This window comes from Dermochelys coriacea, chromosome 11 (assembly GCF_009764565.3).
Source record: "Dermochelys coriacea isolate rDerCor1 chromosome 11, rDerCor1.pri.v4, whole genome shotgun sequence".
In the NCBI taxonomy this organism is placed as follows: domain Eukaryota; kingdom Metazoa; phylum Chordata; order Testudines; family Dermochelyidae; genus Dermochelys; species Dermochelys coriacea.
The window spans coordinates 6,478,992-6,500,236 of record NC_050078.2 but is presented as its reverse complement, the minus strand read 5'-3'; the positions used below and the strand labels follow the sequence as shown (position 1 = coordinate 6,500,236).

The following is a 21,245-nucleotide window of genomic DNA, read 5'->3' as shown; positions in this document are numbered from 1 at the left end:
GGATGTACCCAGGGAGCGATTTCTGGCCACTTTACAATGCTCTGATAGCATAAAGGGGGCTTTAAAGGGGAATTGCTGTATGTAAGAATCAGCTCCTGTATGTGTATGCTCATATCGGCTATCGAGGAGCACATTGAAACTAGGCTCAGTATGGCATTTCTTCCTTGCCTCTACATTTTCCACCTGTTGTCAGTTCAACTCAGCTCTACCATCCTTCATTTGTGTTTGATTCACAGTAGCGGCTGCTCGTGCAGCCTCCTGAGGTTACATCTGCCATGCATTTCCTGTCCCTAGTGTGGTTTCTTTCCTAAAATGTCCTCAGGTATTGTTTTGGGGTGTGGGAAGGGAGAAGTATACAAGCATTTACTTTTACTTGGAATTCCACTCTGTCACTTTGCTTATGTATGAAATTGTTGTTGGGCTCTTGTGGGCTCCCCAATCAGTCAGTGAATCATGGAGGTTTGGTGGGGTGTACTAGGCAAAGGCCCCTTGCTGGAACCCTCAGGGTCCTACCACACCCCGTCCCAGAAAGGAGCAGTAGAGCTAAGTCCTCCAACTGGCCTAGTGAGACTGCGCAGGAGGCAGCCAATCAGGGAAAGACTGCAGGGAGCAGCCAATCAGAGGGTTGCAGACCCATGTAAAGGGAGCTGCAGTTCAGAATAGAAGTAGTTCCTTGCTGGAGCCAGGGAAGTACAAGTGGTGTTCTTGGCTAGCTGAAGGGAGCTGTAGTACCATGGACAACTCAGTTGCTGGCAAGGAGCAGGGGAGTAAGATAGAGCTCCTGGCTGGCTGCTGGGACTTGTTCATCATATGCCTTGAGGTGAGGGTGGACCACTGGTGAAGGTGCTGAGGCCCATGGTGCTGTAGCAGCATAACAAAGAGTGGAAAAGGAAGCAGTGGCATCTGGCTGCTATCTATAGCGTCCCTGGGCGGGGACCCGGAGACATGATCAAGCCCACGTTCTCTGTCCTACTGGCCACAGGGGAGAGGCCTGACACTCAGAGGCGAGACTGAAGACCACTGAATAGGGCCAGAGATAGTGAACTGTTTGGACTCTACTGGACTTTGATACACCCCTGGAAGTGGGCCTTAAGTACTTGATGGCCCAGCTGGAGAGTTGGGGCCAGAAAGGCCCAGAGAGGGTGAAGACATTGCCTCCAGGGAGGAAACCCTGGGGGTACGGCTCGATCACTGAGAGGGTGTAAAGACTGTTGAACTGTTTACCCCGCAACAGGTCTGTTTTGCGGGTCTCATTCCACAGAGTGAGTCTCGGCCAGAGGACTCAGTTGCCGAAGACCTTCTGCAGTTAGAGAGAGAGTGCAGGCACACACACTCAGCCAGGGGCACTCGCAAGAGGTGAGTGCCACATCCTGGTGACAGGAGGATATTCATGGGTGCTTTGTGAAGTTGGGATGTTTCCTCCCAAGTTTTAAATAATACTAAAGCTACTGCTACACTGTGCCTGGAGTAAGGAGGAAACTACTGGAATCACAGTTTTTATATTACTGCTTCTGTGTTAAATTCTGTGCTTTAACTCTGCCTCCAGAGCAAAACAAAGTCCTTTTCCACACAGCCAAAGTGACAGTTGTCAGTCATGAATGCTTAGAAAGTCTTTCAGTATGGTGTGCTCCAGAGACAGTGTCTATAGAGAGGTGGAGCAAGCACAGAGTTCAGATTCAGAATAATCTTAGCCACGAGCTTAGGTTTTGGGTTGGAAACTGTAGCAGCTCTAGGGTTTGGGGTGGACAGTGCCAAAACCTCTACTCTCTCTCTCTCTCTCTCTCTCTCTCTCTCTCCTCATGAGGTATTGGATGCAGTCAAAGTGGAAACTGGAAAATAATCCCTTCCAATTGTGCATTCATCCTCAGGAGGGAAAATACAGGGGAATGTTCAAATCCAAACCTTGCAATCTGTACACACACACATATATATACACACACACACACACATACCCACAAACAAAAGGTGAAGGGATTCAGAGTGAAGTTTCTGCTTTTGTTCCATCCCTCATTATGACAATACCATCTAACAATCCCACTAGTGGCCATACTGCACTCAATTACAGTCCCTCCTCATTAGGACAACGTTCTTATTAATTATGCCTAATAGGGGAGGTGCAAACGTGTTGACCTAATAATAGTTTTGGGTTACATGGTTTATATACTGTATAAGTTACCTAGATAGTGCCAGAAGGATTCTTTTCCAACTGTGATTGCTATAATAATGAAAGGGCAGTTGATATATGTCAGTACACACAGAATATGTGGCATGCTACTGATATGATTTTATATATGTGTGTGTGCGCGCACGCACACACACACACACATGTAGAGTATGCATTGCCAGTCAGATGAGTCTATGACCCTAAGTGTTGAATTATTAGCACCTCAGTAAATTCATAACCACAAGGGTTGGGCTTTCAAAGGATTCCAAGGAAATAATGTGCCCAATGCCCATTGAATTTCATACCTGCTGTACCTGTGTATACTCTTCTGATTGATTCTGAGACATGTCACTAAGAATGCAAAGGGCAAACAAGGAACAAGCTTGCAGGCCAGGTTGTATAAATTGTGCTAAGCCTGGCACTGAGGGTCATGCAGGGTCATACCAGAACATTGCATGCTCTTGGGGAGAAGGGGAGATTGTCCCTCCTGAGGATTCAGGGGAGTGAAATTGCTACGCTATTCATTTGGATAGTTCAGCCCACCCACTCAGCTGGCTGGGGTGTGAGGGCATGTCCTTGTCTCCTCCCCTATTCCCTTGGGGGGTATTTTCTGCCTCAGGGGTGAGTAGAAAGATCAGTCCCCATTTTCCACTCAGTGTAAACATGGCCATAACTAGCATGAAAGAGACGGAAGCTCCCTGCATTCCTGTACAAGGATAGGGGCATGTTCGAGCCTCATAATCTTCAAGAGAGAATACAAAGCCAGAGACGTGACTGTACCATATAAAGCTTTTGTACTGCTCTGCCGGGGGACAAGCCTGGTTCAGAGCAGCCCAGAACTGGCAGAAGGTAGAGGTGACTTAGAGTTCTCTTTGCATTCCTCTCATAATCCTGAGATGCACCATTTGCTCCTCAACTGCAACCAGGAACTGGAGCCATTATGTTCAAATCAAATGCAAATGTTATATTCCAATCAAATGCACAACTACAAATTGGGGAATAGCTGGCTAGGCAGTAGTACTGCTGAAAAGGATCTGGGGGTTACAGTGGATCACAAACTGCTTATGAATCAGCCATGTGATGCAGTTGTGAAAAAGGCTAATACCATTTGGAGGTGTATTAACAGGCGTGTTATATGTAAGACATGGGAGGTCATTGTCCTACTCTACTCAGCCCTGGTGAAGCCTCAGCTGGAGTACTGTGTCCCATTATGGGCACCACACTTTAAGAAAAATGTGGAGAAATTGAAGAGAGCCCAGAGGAGAGCAACAAAAATAATAAAAGGTTTAGAAAACCTGACCTATCAGGAAACGTTTAAAAAACAAACAAACAAATGGGCACGTTTAGTCTTCAGAAAAGAACATTGAAGAGAACAAAGAAGATGAACCTAATAACAGTCTTGAAGGACGTTAAGAGCTGTTAAAAAGAGGATTGGGGTCACTTGTTCTCCATGTCCACTGTAGGTAGGTCAAAAAGTAATGGGCTTAATCTGCAGTAAGGGAGATTTAGTTTAGATATTAGGGAAAAAAATCCAGCTCTAACGGTAGTTAAGCTCTGGAATACGCTTCCAGGGGAGATCTCCCTCATTGGAGGAATCCCTGTCATTTTGGACTAACATCTATCAGGGATAGTCTAGGTTTACTTGGTCCTGCCTCAGCTCAGGAGGCCGGACTTAATGACTTCTAAAGGTGCCTTCCAGCCCTACAGTTCTATGGTTCTGTTTGGTTTTACCCTTCCCTCATTATTGGCCATTCCGTAGATTCTGTAGTAAATTTCATAACATTGAGCATTATTGACCATGTTACACAGCATAGCGCTAGGCTCCTGAACTCCTGTCCTTACATGTACTGTTCCAAACTGGAGGATTCTTTTATGCTTAATTTATGGTGCCTCCAGACTGCTTCTTTTAGCTGGCTGGAGGCTACTGAGTAGAGCTTGTAGTTCGGCTGCATAATGCCACCTGTTTCCCTCTGCCTTTTAAGTCCTTCTGCAACAAGATAATGAAAATCACCCTTGTCTTCACACACACTTTTCTGTGTCTATATTATAAAAAGAAAGTGGTCCCCCAACAGTCCTTCACTCCACTACATCCTCCCTAATGCCATCTCTTGCCAAAAGAAAACATCCTTTGTTTTTTAAACAAAGCCCTGAACAACTAATCCTTGAAGAGTGTTAAGTCATTTAGCCATTTGTGCCACTAAGCTACAGTATTGATTTGCATATGCTTTGCTGCTGAAGCATTGACATGAGCTCCCTTCCACCCCAAAGGCTTCTTCTTGGCTGTTCAGAACTGCTCAGTAAGACCGAGCTGCATAAACCTGTTGTGCCAGCAAAAGTTGTTCATTCAACTGTCACGTCCTTAGCAAAGTGTTTCCCCAAGCCCTATTGTTTGCAGGTTTGAACCTCATGCTAATATCCCTGGGTCAGGGAGAAGATTCAGATCATATGCATAAGGTCAAAAATACCATATAACCCTTGGGTGAACACTTTTCACAAAGCAATCACTCATATCTGACCCTTAAGTTCTTATCCTCAAAGGAAACCTACCCAATACCTTCAAAAGATGAACCTGGAAGCTTAAATTCATAACTTTGATAGACACTAGAATTATGGACTTATAAAGACACTGGATTTATGGCTTTGTAGGGGGGTGTGCAGGGGCTCCCTCAGGTCTCTTCCAGACCCTGCTTCCGATCCTGTATCATGTCTTTCTTCCCACTGCACCCTAGTAGATGCCGAAAGGGGGTGTTCTTTGAATAAACACAAGAAAAAATCCTCTCCCCTCTTCCTTCCTTTATTAGAGAGGAGAGTCTGTAGGAACATAAAGAGAGGCAAGGGTGACCTAAATCTTAGGCAGTATTCCTGGGTCAGTCCCTTGGGCTTAGTCTAAAATGTATCTCAGTGATGATGTGAGAAGAGTTTGTTATTCTCCTCTCCCTTCACATACCCCACCTTTCAAGCTGGAAAAGCTGTTCTGGGGCAGTTTGTCTCCATCTCAAATCTCCCATAAAAAGAAATCAGCATTAGCATGGTCCTTTCCCATCCAGTGTTGTACTCTGAAACTGTAGGGTGGTAGCAAAAGGTTTCATCTCATTGTGCATAGATTTGTGTCTTTCATGGCATGGATCCAGAATAGGGGAGCATGATCTGTTAACAGGGAGAAGGATTGGCCATAAGTCCCACATCCAGGAGAGCTTTTAATACAGCCTTTAAGTACTATAGGTGGTCTTACCATATAGGACTATAGAGGATGACTTCTATGTAGGCAGCAGCACATTGCTGTGGGGGGTGACAATCCTATTTATAATCTTTTGGAAAGTCACAGCAGCTCCATGGAGGCCGAAAGGCATAGTCTTGAATTGGAAGTGCCCAAAAGGGGTGCAGAAAGTTTTTTTTGTCTTGCAAGGAAGGGGATAAAGGAATCTGCCATTACCCTTTTGTTAGGTTGATAGTGCTCAGGTGTTTTGCCGTTCCCACCTGCTCTAGTAACTCGTCTACCCTTGGCATTACGTAAGTATTGAATTTCAAGATGGAATTGACCTGTCTAAAGTCAATGCAGAACCGAACCAAACAAGAACTATTGGTTCCACAATTACCCTCATCTCCAGCATTGCTCGCACTTCCTCTCAAACTGTATCCCACATCCTCTGTGGCAGTGGTCTAGGGCTCTCCCTGACCAGCTGGCCTGGGGTGATTTCTAGATGATGTTGGACCAAGTGTGTTCTTCCGGGGTGCATGGAGAATACCGTTGTGAAGTCCTCAATCAGTTGAAGGAGCTACTTTCTTTGCCCAGGGAAGAGCCCCTCAGCCCAGGGAATGTTATGAGTTCTTGGACACTGGGTACTTGGGTCCCTAATTCAGGTTCAGTCAGAAAGGAAGTTACCAGCAGGGCCTCCCACATTTTCCAATGATTGAGAAGATTCACATGATAGATCTTAATATGCCGGCCTGACTTGCCTGTCACTGGGCCATTAATTTAGACTTGGCTGAGAGTAGTAGCAACAGGACACGGTCGCCTGGGTGGAAAGTCCATAGGTGTCCCTGTATTGTAATTTTTTTCCGGGTGCGTTGGGCCTTTCTCAAATTCTCTTTGCCTATTGAACACCCCTATGTTTATGAGTTGGTCCCTTAATTGTAAGATATATTGGAGTACACTTAAGTCCCCTACATCTTGTTCCTCCCAACCTTCTCATAGCAAGTCCAAAATTCCTCAAGTTTGATAACCGTAAAGCAGCTATGGGGAAGAACCCCACAGATGCTTGTGGAGCCTCCCTTATGGCAAACTGGAATGGTGAGAGTAGCTGGTCCCACTGCCTGGAGTTGTCACTGACAAAGCATTTCAACATTCGCTTCAGCATCTTATCAAATCGCTATACTAGGCTGTCGGTCTGCAGGTGGTACACCAAGGTTTTTAGGAATGTGACCTTCAGAAGGGAGCATAATTCACTCATCAGCTGGGAGGAGAAGCTAGTGCCTTGATCTGTTAATATTTCATAGGGAAATCTCACGCATGAGAAGAACTTCAAGAGTTCTGGAGCGATCGCAGTAGCTTTGACAGAGAGCGGAGGAACAGCCTCCGGGTACCTGGTTGTATAGTTGACAATCACTAATGTGTACTGATGCCAAAAGGCAGTTTTTTCTAGGGGCCTAACTATGTCTATTCTGATTTTCTCAATGTGTGTTTCAATCAAGGGCAGAGGGACCAAGGGTGCCTTAGGGGTCCTGTTACTGCTGTCCAGCTGACGTTCTGGGCAGGAAGAACAGTATTCTCTCACCTCATGATGCACCACCAGCCAGTAGAATTGGGCAAATACCCAAGATGATGTCTTCTCTTTCCCTGGGCGTCCAGCATATGGGGATATCATGTGCAAGCTGCGACACCGCCCAGTGGTACTCGTGCAGCACCAGCCGCTGGGCGCTCACTACCCCAGTTTGTTGATCCCGTTCAATTCAATACAAGCGCTCTGTGGTTCAGTGTAGGGTTCTTCCTTTGCTGTGCACAAAATTCCTGCTCTGTAATAGGGTTCCCAGGTTCTGACTGCTTACCTCTTCTTTCCCTGTGGGCGTCGGAGGCCATGTTGCTTAGGACATTCCTTCTTCAGGATCATTGGCTCCACCAAGTTCAGGGATCTGGTTTTGCTGATGGGTCTGGATTCTCATTCACTCTCCAGACGTGTGCATTAAAGACTCCCTAGAAAAAAAGCCAGCGCTGCCCTATGATTATGAGGTAGGACACTTTTTTGGCTAGGGGTTATCATTACCACTGAGGTATGAGCTCCCCTTGTCAATGGTAGCCGCTGGCTCAGGTAGGTTTCGACATCACTATGCAGGTAGATTGTATTCTTAGGGGAGTTGTCATCTTTCACCCTGAAGGCCTGAACCACTGACTGACTACAACTGGAATCTAAGAATCCTTGAACCTTCTTCCCTTGGACCATCACCAGTACTGTCAACTTAGGGGCGGTGTCTTTTTCCATGTCCAGGTTTCTGTTGTCCAGCCCTGGGCATATTCACATTCCATAAGAGGAACTCTCCCTCTTTATGTGTCCTGTCTGCCCACAAGAATAGCATGTTAAATGGCTGGTGCTTCTGGCATCTTTCCTCGGTGGTGTTGGGCCTGGTCGTGGCAACTGTGGCGGCGAGACCCTGGTCTGTAAGTTCTGATCCCATTGTTTGAGGTGCCTGGCAGTCCCATGGATGATGATGTATCTGTGCCTGAGGACCTTGCCTTGCTGGGACTACTCTTAGTCCAAGAGGTAGAAGGATCTTTTCAGGGCTGGGTCCTTCAGAGAGATTGTTGCTGATTCTGGCTCATCCCGGCCCCCTCAGTGGTCTCCCACCCTATGGAGGCCTTGTGTGTTTCTGTCTCTAATGATCTTTCAGCTTCAACAAAGTCCTCCGTGAGCCATGCCACATCTGATAATGTCCTCAGGCAGTGCCGTAGTACCCACTCCTTGCCTTTCACAGGTGATATCATTATGAAGTGTTCAGTTGTGATGGCTTTGGTCACCTGGGCCTCTGATTGCTCCTCCAGATGGAGTCACTTCCAAGTGTTTTCTGCGCCCTTGCGCTACGATCTGGGGTCTCGCCCCCTTAGGGTAGTTCTCGACTCTAAACCATTGATGGTGGGTCTCTTTGCAAATATCCAAATACTCCAAAATGGCAGACTTTACTTGTTTGTAGTCTTTTGCACTCTCTAAATCCTGATTACGATAAATTTCATGGGCCAGATCTGTCAAGTATGGGGCCAGAATCAAAGCTGCTTGTTCTGGGGGCCAATGGGCTGCTAGTGCCACCTGCTCACATGCAGCTAGGAAGGCTTCAGGGCCGTCAGTTTCCTCAGCAGCTGTTGTTGCTGTGTGATCTGAACTTGCTGCTGTGTGGCCCATGCCTGCAGCAATTGTGGTTGGAACTGCTGTTGCTGAGCAGGTTGCTGGTGCTGCATCCCTGCTAAGCGCTTGTACCACTTTGCCGCTTCCATCTTGCACGGAGCAACTGGGCTCTATCCCCTCTAAAGCTTTTTTTGAAACCCTTATATCACGTGTGGCTATGCCCACATTCTTCACCATTTTCAGGGGGGTGGGGGCTCCCTCAAGTCCCCTCCAGACCCAACTTCTCGTCCTTTTTAATGTCTTTCTCCCCTGCCGGCGGATGCCCAAGGGGGAGGTCCTTCAAATAAACAAACCAAAGAAAACTCCTCTCCCCTCTTCCTTTCCTTAGGAGAGGGGAGTCCGTAGGAAAACAAAGAGAGGCAAGGGTGACGTGGATCTCAGACACTCTTTCTGGTTCAGCGCTTTGGGCTTAGCTTTAGAAATTTGGGGGTGGTTCTCTGGCCAACACATGGAATTGGAACATAATCCCCAATGAGCAGGTATTTGGGTATGGCCATTCATGCAGGTCACAGTAAACACAAATGACCAAATTCTCGTCCTTAGATGCGTGTCCCTTTAAAATCAGGGGAAGCCAGTGCTTGTGCATTGGAAGAGAGAATTTGGTCCAAAGAAGAATCTGTAAATGTTTGTTCTCTTCAAGAAAATGCCTTTATCATCTGGAGCATAATGAAAGATAAAAAGCACATAAAATCAATCTCTCTCTTAGGCACACTCATGCTGTATAGAGCTAAATTATCCCTATCAAGATTCAGAGCCTATGGATTCCTGCTGTTAATATGCAGGAGAGCAAAGCATCAGCCAGTACTATAGGGTGGAGTGATAGGGTTTCTCTGAGATTTCTCCCCCACACATCTCTCTCTTAATTTGTGGAAGTGCTACGTTAATTGAACAGTATACAGCAAAACACACCCTGATCGCCAAGCAGTCCATCTCAAAAGTATCTTATGATATATTGTTCTCTGATCACACTTACCTGATTACGTGGCATTGGGACCAACATCTACATGTGAGTAAGTCTGGAAAGGTGACTTCTTTCATGGCTCTTAGTTCAGAGTTGTGTTGCCAAAAGTCCAAAATTTCACAGCAAGAATAATTGGTCTGAAAAGGATATTTTGCTCTTGAAACAGAAATACAGACTGCAGCCTCAGTGAAGATATGGGAAAGCCGCAGACGTTTCAGTAGCAAAACACTGGAAACTGTTGAACAGAATATTAAATGGAGTTGTTTACTATGAACTATTTTTGCTGTCGTTCATTGATATTAGTGTCTCAGCCCACTTCTCGGGCGACAGGTGTCCTCGTTACAAATATGTATACTTGTGGTTAGAAGAAGACTATTAATTTAGACCATAAATCATAGAGACTAAGCTGCCCTTACACCGCAGAGAGCTTGTTTTCACTAAGATATTTAATCATGTTTAAACTATTTTAACAACCAAGTTAAATGACATGATTCTGAGCACAACTGCCTGGTCATGCACACAAGGACCAGTCATATTCAACATCATGACTGCCAGTTGTGGGGGAAACCTGGCCTGAATACCATTTACCTAGGACTCACAGACACCATGCCAAACATGACTTGTTCTTGTCTGTGCTGACCAGTTAGTATCCTGTCAGCAAACTCCACTGTTATTAGGATTACAATTACCATCTATTATATGTATTACGGTAGCACCTGGAGGAGGTAGATGCTGAGCACATAGGTAAGGAAGAAGAAGGTCTATGCCCCAAGGCACAGTCTAAATGCCAGTCTAAATGGGATGCAGCAAGTGGATAAAACAGGCAAACTGGGTGAGGATGGGTTAGGAGGACAAGATAATATGATGAAGAGAGCTTAGCAGAACAGTAGATGTCACCATTCATCATTTGCTCATCCAAGAGGGAAAAAAATCAAGTTTAAAGCAGGATGAAATTTCTCAGGAAAGATCAGGTCAGGGAGGGTGCAGCGTGAAGGGACGTTTACAAGGAGCAGCAAGAATTGCCATTTCATATTGAGTTCTCAACAGAGGACTTCAGTCTCCAGGGATGTCAACTTGGCATTGTATTCCCTGAAAACATATTTAAAATTTTACTGTAGGGTAATTGCTGTGTATTATGACTGTCCTGAGGTGCTTGTATTTCTTTGTAGCTTTGCATTTCTTTGGAGACTTGTCACCAAAAGCAAAACCCTTATATTCCTCTCTCTTGTTTCAGGGGGAACGGCTTCCAGACAGAAGGGTTTCCTAGGATGCATCCGCTCTTTACATTTAAATGGGCAGAAACTGGACTTGGAAGAGAGGGCTAAAATGACCTCTGGAGTCAAGCCTGGCTGTCCGGGACACTGTAGCAGTTATGGTAATCTCTGTCACAATGGCGGCAAATGTGTGGAGAAGTACAACGGTTATTTCTGTGACTGCACCAGCTCTCCCTATGAAGGGCCCTTCTGCAAAGAAGGTAGGCAGCATGGCTGGCTCCATGCACTCTCCTTGCAGCTCTTGGCAACCTCTGTTTCTAAATTGCAAGTAGGCCCAGCTCACCAGGGATGTCTGCAGATTTTTTCCTCAGCACCTCACACTCCTAGTATTGACCAGACTCTACATCTGTCATCCCCCCAGAGCTACTGAACATGTTCCCATGTAAAAAATAGCATGTGATCTAGTAATTAAAGGCCATATTATAATGTATATGCAGAAAGGGGCTAAATTAAGGTTACACAGATGCTCTTAATTTTAACATTTCCTAACTTTTGAGTGCTTGATGTTGTGTGAGGTCTTTGGAATCGATGTTATGGAAATAGGTTCATGCTGTCTACATTTATGAAAAATATTGAATACTGGTTTATTGTTTTATTTGTGTCTTTTGTTAATATTGATACAAATTAAACAATAGGCAAAATGGGAGCTGCCCCTTTAAGAGTAGAGAGGTGGCATAGTGAGGGGGCTGAAATGCTCAGTGTGTCTTCAGTGGGCATGCTGCTGCTGCAGGAGGAGGCTGCTTCTGGGCTATGCTGCAAGAGGAGGTCTCCATCAGCAGTATGCTCTTAAAGAAAAAGGTCTGAATTCCCAGAACAAGGAAAGTTCTCCTGGAAAAGCTGAGGCTTGTGATCAGTGATGCAACATTTGCATCCTTAATAATATTCTTTTAACATAGTTTTTTGTGTGTAATATATATTCGCCATCCAGGCAGTTCTCAGGAAAAAAGAGATCGGGGTGAAAGGATACGTTTCAGGGAAGTGACGGCAAGAAGTCCTTAACCAGATGTTTCCCATACGTGAAAAAGAACTGATTAAATGTGTTTTGGAAAAAAAACACAATTGTAATCCACCATAATCTTCCTCTACTTCTAAATCACAGCCAGTCTGTATGTGAGCATATTTATTTTGGTTGTCTCTTCAATACCATATGCTTAATCACTGGGTTGGTATAAATCGGCTTAGTTCTCTGGAATTCAGTGGAATTATGCCCACTTATGTGAATTGCAGATCTGGCACTAAGGTTACAATAGACACACTGAATAAATATCAGTGTCCTGTTCAGAGGTGGGTACAGATACTATGGGAAAGCACCGTTGGAATTAGCCTGCGACTATCCAGTAAATAGTAGAAGATGTCACCCTCCAACTGCTGTCATCATCTAAATATATTTTGTGGCTAGACCATTTTATGCATGTGATGCAAACACAAAGTCTGTCCTCTGGACCTGCCACATATAGCTAGACTTCTCAGTTCCTTAAGACCTAGGCATATCTCTTAGCTACAATACCTTTGTAAATGTGGACTGTTAATAGTTGTTTATTTTAAAGGAAGGAACATATATGGGCTAATTTCTAGCCTGTCCTTCAAAGGTTGGCTAGGGTAGAAAGAGGACAAAAGGGCCTCAAACCCAGAGCAGACCTGCAGAACTCTGCTGCTACCACCCCAATGGTTTAAGGTGGGGTCTGGCTCCAGCTCGCATTCTCAGTGGTTTTTCATGAGCAACCAGGCTGAAAGTACTAAGAGGGTCTCTCCAAGTGCCTGGAAGCAAGCCAAGATGGAAGTCCTTATTGTAGAATTTGTAAGGAACATTCTGCAGCATCCTCCTCTCTGAGAGATGCTCTTCTGTGATGGTTTGCCTGTGTCTGCCACGTCCATGGAGAATGACTCAAGCACCTGTACTTGGCTTCTACAGCTCCAGGTGCATCTTTCCCCTACCCTACTCTGGGGCTCCTCACAGGAACAGAGACATGTGTGGCTTACTCAGACAGCCTGACTTGTGAAGTGCAAATCAGAGATTCACGTCTGCACCTTTAGAAAGATTTGGGGTGGGTGGGGATTGCAGATCTGATGGTCTGGTTCAGGCCTATGTCCAATTGTAAGATTTGAAAATGCACCATCTGAAATAGATCCCTTGGTTTATGCATTATTTTCAGAGGTTTCTGCAGTGTTTGAAGCTGGCACCTCAGTTACCTATATTTTCCAAGAGCCTTATCCAGTGACAAAAAATACAAGCACTTCATCCTCTGGCATTTATGCAGACGCCATTATGTCCAAGGAAAACATTGCATTTAGCTTCCTGACAGCACATGCTCCAAGCCTCCTGCTCTACATCGACACCTACTTTCATGATTATTTGGCTGTGATTCTCTCCAAAAATGGTAAGCTTTTATGATATGCTACTACAATAATGCCATCCTGACTGTATTAATAGTTATTGTGGGGACAATGCCGAATTTGGGGCTGTTCTCAACTGGATTCTGTGGCTGCAGCTTTATCCGTTTCAATTCATGTAAGTGGTCATCGTTTTTGCTTATATCAGTTTAATTTGCATGCAGTGCTTCACTCACTTATTCAGTCCTTGAATAATCATGTTGCTGGAGCTTAAAAGTGCCTTGACTTTCATTCAGCATGGCTATACAGTAACATTTCCTTACTATTTATCCCATGCTGAAATCTATTAGGCCTACTAGACAAGAAGATGAGAAAGTCTCTGAATGTACTTGACACATGTATATACTGTTGTCTTATCTTTTACCTCCTCTGCTGGTATGTGTATTGCTCCTTCATGTGCCCTTTGAACCACTTCTGAGCATGGCCAGTTGCAGAGTAGTGATGAATAATAAATTCAGCAAAATTTGAGGTTTTCTGGCTTCATTAACCAACCACATCAGGTGCAAATCTGTTTGATATTAGAAAATATTTGAGGGAGGTTTTCAGGGGCATCAAAGGATTTAGGAGCACAAGTCGCATTGATTTTCAGTGGGACTGCTGCTTCTAAATCCTTTAAATGCTTTTGAAAGTCCCACTGTTGGTAAATATCGCAAGCAGCCACATGGCAGGTTTTGGATTGTCTGTAAAGTATCAAGTACAGAAACTTGGGAATTGGTTACTAAGCATATTTGGGATTCAATGATTTCCCGTCTAATTCCCCTACTTCCACATTGCTAGATGATAAGAGGACAGAATGTGGAGGGATATTGTGCTACTTTCCATGTGGAATAATTTTCTTCCTATCCCTCTTCTGGCTTTTGCCCCTTGTTTTATCATTTTTATCTCATGTCCTTTTTTTTCTCAGTGTCATGGAAATGGAAATTATTCCAATGAAAATAATGTTCAGATGCGTTATGCTTCCCTCTTGTAGCTGGTTTATGCTTGCCATAAAGCTACTGGACTATGAATAACTGTGTCCTTTGCAATGATAAAAGTGATCGTGACTCCTTGTCTGTTACTGGTTCTTTCTCTGGGATATTTGCCAAGCACAGTAGTGTGTGGTGGAGGCAGGATTGGTCCCGGTTGGGTAACTTATTTATTAAGGTCATACTCTCTGGTGAAGTGGGATTGGGCACTCTCCCCTCAGACTTGAGCAGTAACACTCTTCACTGGTATTTCAGGAGCCTTTTCAGTTATGAAAATAATGTGTTCATAGAACGGCCATCTACCGAGTAACACTTAAACCCAACTGCAGGCTAATTTTTCCAACATGTTCAAGCTACTGCTCACTCCTTGTAATGTTCCCCTCCTGTCTGGCCCGCAGAATGGCAGGGTGAATTCCTAACTAATAACTCTATGTCACTAAGGAGAATGATGATCCTAGGTGTTCCCAGGCTAAATGTGTTTTGCAACAGCTAAAATGTCTGAAAGTCTAATGAATGTTTATACTCTATTGAAACTTTGCACAGTACACACTGCAAAGTTAATAGGAATTGATAAAAATAATGAATAGTCTTATCTAACTCTTGCAGCACTTGCCATCCACATAGCTGCAGAGGAGGTCAGTATCATTATCTCTATTTACCAATGGGAAAACGGAGGCACAGAGGCATTGAAGTGTCTTGTCCAAGGTCATCTAGCATGCCACTGGCAGAGCCAGCAATATAATCCAGGTCTCCCGAGTCCCTCTTCACTGTTCTGTCCACTAGGCAACACATCTTCCCTCACAATAAGATCATGCTGGTGATCAGAACCTTAAAAGATCAGGTCCTCAGAGAGTAAGGCATAGATACATGATGTTCTGGGAACCATCATAACTCAGGAAGAGAGGAATTACCATTTTGGGTCAGACCCATGGTCCATCTACTCCAGTATCCTGTCTCCAATAGTGGACAGCACCAAGGTTCCTGGAGCCTCATAATGGACAATTATGAAATAAACTCCCCACAGGAGAAGGTTCTTCTTAGCTCCTCTCAGTTAGTGGTTGGTTGAAACATGAGAGCTTATAGGTAAAATTTTCAAAAGCATCTAAATGACTCAGGAGCTGAAGTCCCATTTCCAAACATGTCTTAAAGCACGTAGTATCTTAAGTCCCATTGACATCCTGCCCAGGATGGTGATGATGAAATCTTCAGGGAGATTAGAGAGAGTGCAAAAACCCAATAATAATGAGGGATTTCAGCTATCCCCATGTTGGCTGGAAACATGTTGCCTCAGGATGAGGATGAGGAGATAAAATTTCTAGAAAGCATTAGTGACTGCTTCTTGGAAGCAGCTAATCCAGAAACCCACAAGGGGTGAGGCAATTTTTGATTTAGTCCTAAGTGGCACATGGAATCTGGTCCAAGAGGTGAACATAGCTGAACCACTTAGTAATAGCAACCATAATATAATTATATTTAAAGTACTTGGGGAGGGGGGAATACCAAAGAAACCCACCACAGTAGCATTTAACTTCAAAAAAGGGAGCTGTACATCAATGAGCAGGCTAGTTAAATGGAAATTAAAAGGAACAATCACAAGAGTGAAAGGCTGGCAAGCTTCATGGAAACTTAAAAAACACCATCATGGAGGCGCAAACTACCCATATACCCCCAATTTTTATTTATATATATAAAATAAATAAATAGACACCCCCCCCAAAAAAGCTGCAGGCTACAATAGGCAGTTATAGATCAAATTTTTCACAGATGTATTTTTAAGTCAAATCCTAGTGAGAAAAAGAGACAGGAACATAAACTCTGGCAAGTCAAGTGTAAAAGCATAAATTAGGCAGTCCAAAAAAATATCTGAAGAGCAAATAACAAAAGACACAAAAAAAACCCTAATAGCAGGGTTTTTTCAGGTGCATCAGAAGCAGGAAGCCTACCAAAGAGTAAGTGGAGTCACTGACCAATCAGGATGCTAAAGGGGCACTCAAGGAAGACAAGGCCATCAGTCTTCACTGCAGAGGACGTGAGGGAGATTCCCACACCTGAGCCATTCTTTTTAGATGACAAATCTGAGCAACTTTTTCATATTGAGATGTCAGTAGAGGCAGTTTTGGAACAAACTGATAAATTAAACAGTAATAAGTCACCAGGACCAGACAGTATTCAACCAAGAGTTCTGTAATATGAAATTGTAGAATTACTAATTGTGGAAAGTAACCTAGCACTTAAATCAACCTCTGCACCAGATGACTGGCAGATAGCTAATGTAATGCCTTTTAAAATAAAAGTCTCCAGAGGTGATCCTGGAAATCCTAACTTCAGTCCCAGGCAAACTGGGTCAAAACTCTAGTGAAGCACAGAATTATCAGACACACAGATGAACACGATTTGTTGGAGAAGAATCAACATGGCTTATGTAAATGAAAATCATGACTCCCAATATATTAGAATTCTTTGAAAGGGTCAACAAACATGTGGACAAGGGTGATGCAGTGGCTATAGTATACTTGGACTTTCAGAAAGCCTGTGACAAGATCCCTCACCAAGTAAAGTAGGTAGACATGGGATAAGTGGATCAGTAACTGGTTAAACAATAGAAAAGAAAGGGTAGGAATAAAGAGACATTTTTCACAGTGGAGTGAGGTAAATAGTGGGATCCCCCAGAGATCTGTATTGACACCCATGCTGTTGAACATATTCATAAATGATCTGGAAAAAGGGGTGAACAGTGAGGTGGCTACGTTTGCTGATGATGCATCATTACTCAAGATAGTTCCAAAGCTGACTGTGAAGAATTACAAAGGAATCTCACAAAACTGGATGACTGGGCAATAAAATGGCAGATGAAATTCAACGCTGATATACACAAAGCGATGCCCACTGGAAAACGCGATTCCCAATATATGTATACAATGAATGGGTCTAAATTAGCAGTTATCACTCAGAAAAGAGATCTTGGAGTCATTGTGGATAGTTCTCTGAAAACATCTGCTTTATGTGCAGCGGCTGTCAAAAATTAGGAAAGGTTTAGATAAGAAACCAGAAAATATCATAGTGCCAAGATAGAAATCAGTGGATTTCTGGTTGCCCCATCTCAAAAAAGATATATTAGAATTGGAAAAAGTTCAGAGAGGGGCAACACAAATGATTAGGGGAGCTTCTGTATGAGGAGAGTTGAGAAAGATGGACTGTTCAGCTTAGAAAAGAGATAATTAAGGGGGGGAGGGATATGAGAGAAGTCTATCAAATCATGAATGGTGTGGAAAACTTGAATAAGGATGTGTTGTTTACTCTTCACAAAGCACCAGAACCAAGGGTCACATGACTAAATTAATAGGCAGCAGGTTTAAAACAAACAGAAGGAAGTAGGTCTTCGTACAATGCTCAGTTAACCTGTGGAACTCATTGTCAAGCGATGTTGTGCAAGCCAAAATATAAGTGGGTTCAAAAAAGAATAAGAGAAATTCCTGGAAGATAGGTCCTTGAATGGATATCAACCAATGTGAGCAGGGATGCTACCCCATGGTTTTGGTGACCCTAAACCTCTGACTGCCTGAAGCTGAAACTAGCTGAATGGGGATGGATCATTCAATATTTGCCCTGTTCTGTTCATTCCCTGTGAAGCATCTGACACCAGCCACTATCAGAAGACAGGATACTGGGTTAGATGGGCCATTGGTCTGATCCAGTATGGCTATTCTTATGTTCTTATGTAAAACTTGGGCTCTTGGTTCACATAGGTGTTTTTGAAAATTTTAATCTATATCTTTTTAAGTCCTATATAATGTAATTGTGCATCTTTTCTTTTTTCATATAAAGATTTAGTCCTTTTATGTAGGCTACTATGCCCTTGGGATCATCATCTCAGCCTCCGGTCTCTAGTTATAGTCATTTCAAAATTCACCTTTCTCTGGTCATTTTTCAAGGAGCATGGGACCTCAAAGCACCTGCACCTTGAGACACGGATGCATTAATCAAACTGGAAAGAAATTCTAGGTGCCATTAATTACCATGCGGGATAAAAATCATTATTCTGCCTTATTAAAGGTATCAAAATGGTTTCCATACATCATTCACCAGATCTATTGACCTTCAAGGATGACTGGGTAATTAGATTATATTGTATCCCAAAAGAGTATATCCTAAGTGAGAGTTGTAACGCAGTAAATGGAGAAAATCTTTGAGTGAAGAAACCAATAAGGGGTATTGCTATAGTTTAAGGGTATACAACACTCTTTAGTCTTTCTAATTTCTTCTGTCACATGAAGAGTTTTGCATCCAACAACAGGCACCTGCTAAGAAAGAAAATGTATTTCTTCACTCTAGTGCCAAATGTTTGATGTAACTTTCTATTGCAAATTTCAGCAATCCCACCAAATAACCGACACCTTAGCATTGTTATCCATCTTGATCTCACTATTAAAATTGCCCACTTCACTATGATGAAAAAAGGCTCGATAATTCCACAGATATATCCTGTCACTTACTCTTCCCTACTTAGGAAAAAAAATCAGATGAGAAATATAAACATGATGGGAAAAGATCTATAGGAAATGTGTCTTCAAACCTTTGATTTCCACTTTGCTTTTCCTATGAGTGGCATGTGATTCCTAATCCGGAAAGACAGCAGATAGTTAGCATCAAAGTAAAGAGATAAAATCGCAAGCTCTATTCCAAAACAATTGAAAATTTATCTGGATTTATCATCTCATCTCATGAACTCAAGAACTTGAGAGATTTTTTTCTGTTCAGTACCTATTGCCATCCCAGTGAGCTCCCTTTTCGATTTCTCCTCTAGTGAGAGAGAGACTGAAATTGCAAAGGAAAGATTAAAGATAGAAAAAAATACATCAGTTAAAACCAAATGTACAAATGAAAGCAGCTTGAGTCATTCTCCTGACAGCTCTTTGATTTCCAGCTTACAAGAGCTGTAACTAGGTGAACCCAAGTGCCCTATCATCCAGGGCCTTGAAATCTGCCAGGCTTTTTAATAAATGCATAATGGAAAAAAATAAACCCATGGTAGGTATCAGATAAATTAGCACACAGGAAAAAAAAAAGTCCAAGAGATGTAAAGCAGACATTTTGCAGATGAATTTTTTTCATAAACTAATAATCCATGCTAGCCTCCCTCCATTTCAAAGTCAGAAGCAGGCTCCTGTTACCTTGCAAACATGTTTAGTTGAACCTGGAGCATCTTTTGCCTAACAAGAGCAAAGTCTTTATCATTTTTAAGCCACATAAATTTTAAGCAGTAAATTGAGGGCAAAGTTAAAATAAATCAGCATGCACATACACACACAAAGAAAGAAAGGTTTCTTTCTTTCTTTCTTTCTTCACCGATTGCTGAGCCTCCCACTTCTTTTGTCTCTCATATTAAGGGCCACCATCACTCACACTGAGTCATATCTAACTCTGAGAGTCATGCTTGGAATGAGGTACTATGAAACGTGGCAGAATTGGACCCTAATAAGTTCGAGTGCTAATGCAATATAATTATATATCTATAGTGCCTTTTGGCCTAAAGGTTTCAGAGTAGTAGCATGTTAGTCTTTATCAACAAAAATAACGAGGAGTCCTTGTGGCACCTTAGAGTCTATGTCAATGGTCTTTACAAATTAGATACAGGATGCACTTTGCCCACTATCAAATTGCAGCTCACAGAGTTTAGGACAGTAAACTAGGGGACAGGTAGACTCATGGCAGGTAAGGTTAAGGTTAAGGACAGGGCATATTTAACAGGCAGGAGTAGAGGAAAGAGGTCAAATTGGGGCATATGGGCCATGGTTTTGTTTAGGGCAGTGGCTCTCCAACAGTGGTCTATGGCTGATTGATGAACACTTGCTGATTATCCCTGGAGAGCTGGCTGAACCATGGCACTGGTGGTTCCTCCCTGCTTCTAGCTGCTGAATCACATGGACATACGGGAATACTTTCCAGATATTGTTTGTTCATACAAGCCATTGCTCTAGTTAACACAGGAAAATGATGTTATCTTTAGGGGGTTTAGAGGGATGTAATGACACAGTGCAGTCATGAATGGAAAAGGAGGCAGTCCAGGTAATTGTAAATAGGAGGTGAGATGATCCAAGGGAGAAGAGAAGGGGAATCAGAACTATTAAGGCTGGAGATAAAGTAAATCTCTGTGTAAATATGGTCCATGCTATGGGAAAGGAAATAAGTACATAACCTAGGAAGTCTCCGTGTCAAAACCATGCCACACAACATGGAATTTGTGATGGTGCAGAGAATGCACTTGCATGTATGTAGAAAATTGAGATGTTGACAAGAAGTTTCTACTGAAATCCAGTGTGACTAAGTCTTAGAGGCAGTAGGGGGACTTGACTAGCAGGCATCCAAATGAGATTTGCTTATGGTCTTCTAAATTTTATTTGACTTATTTGAAAGGAGAGGCAGCCAAAAGCATTCAGCCAAGAACAGTGTTTGACAGATTTCTTTTTTGCTGTCCAAGAGGAAGGAGATGAAAGGGTGGCTTCGTTAGCTCAATTCATGGAGATATTTTATGCATTCAGAACACTTCAGGTTACTGAATGGTCAACAGATGCCCAGGAGATGCAAAGGGAACAGCTAGAGGATGGTAATTGGATTATATAAAGTGGAGAAAGAAGAGCAGCTGTTTGTAACTAATTTGTGTGCTGCATACATACAGACTGACACTGAACATATTGGCATCTGGGATAAAACCCAGGACCATTGGCTGCAAACAAAGAGGCTTCTAGTACTTGATTTTGAGCTGAAAAGAGAATAGTCATTAACTGTTGCAAGCAATAGGCCTTTATCATCTAGAGCTCATCCAGTAGAGGACAGTTTTCTACACACACCCTCTGGCCAGTATATTGCAAATGACAGGTCATTTGTTCAGACAAGGTGGGTGAAGATCTTTTATTGGACCAACTTCTTCTGGTGGGAGAGACAAGCTTTTGAGCCAACTCAGAGCTCTTCTTCAGGTCTGGGAAAGGTACTCCTGGTGTCACAGCAAAATGCAAGGTGGAACAGATTGTTTAACATAAGTAGTTAACACTTATTATAAGGCACCATTCAAGGCAGAGTGTCCTGTTAATACCTCTGCAG

General features: G+C 43.2%; 1 protein-coding gene across 1 annotated transcript in view; it reads left to right on the top strand.

The window, feature by feature from the left end:
* CNTNAP5 (contactin associated protein family member 5) overlaps nt 1–21,245 on the top strand; it is a 310,836-nt gene that overhangs the window by 250,361 nt on the left and 39,230 nt on the right. Inside the window, 2 exon segments of the mRNA XM_038421715.2 lie at nt 10,752–10,991; nt 12,945–13,169. Of these exon segments, the coding sequence (XP_038277643.1) occupies nt 10,752–10,991; nt 12,945–13,169 (465 nt within the window).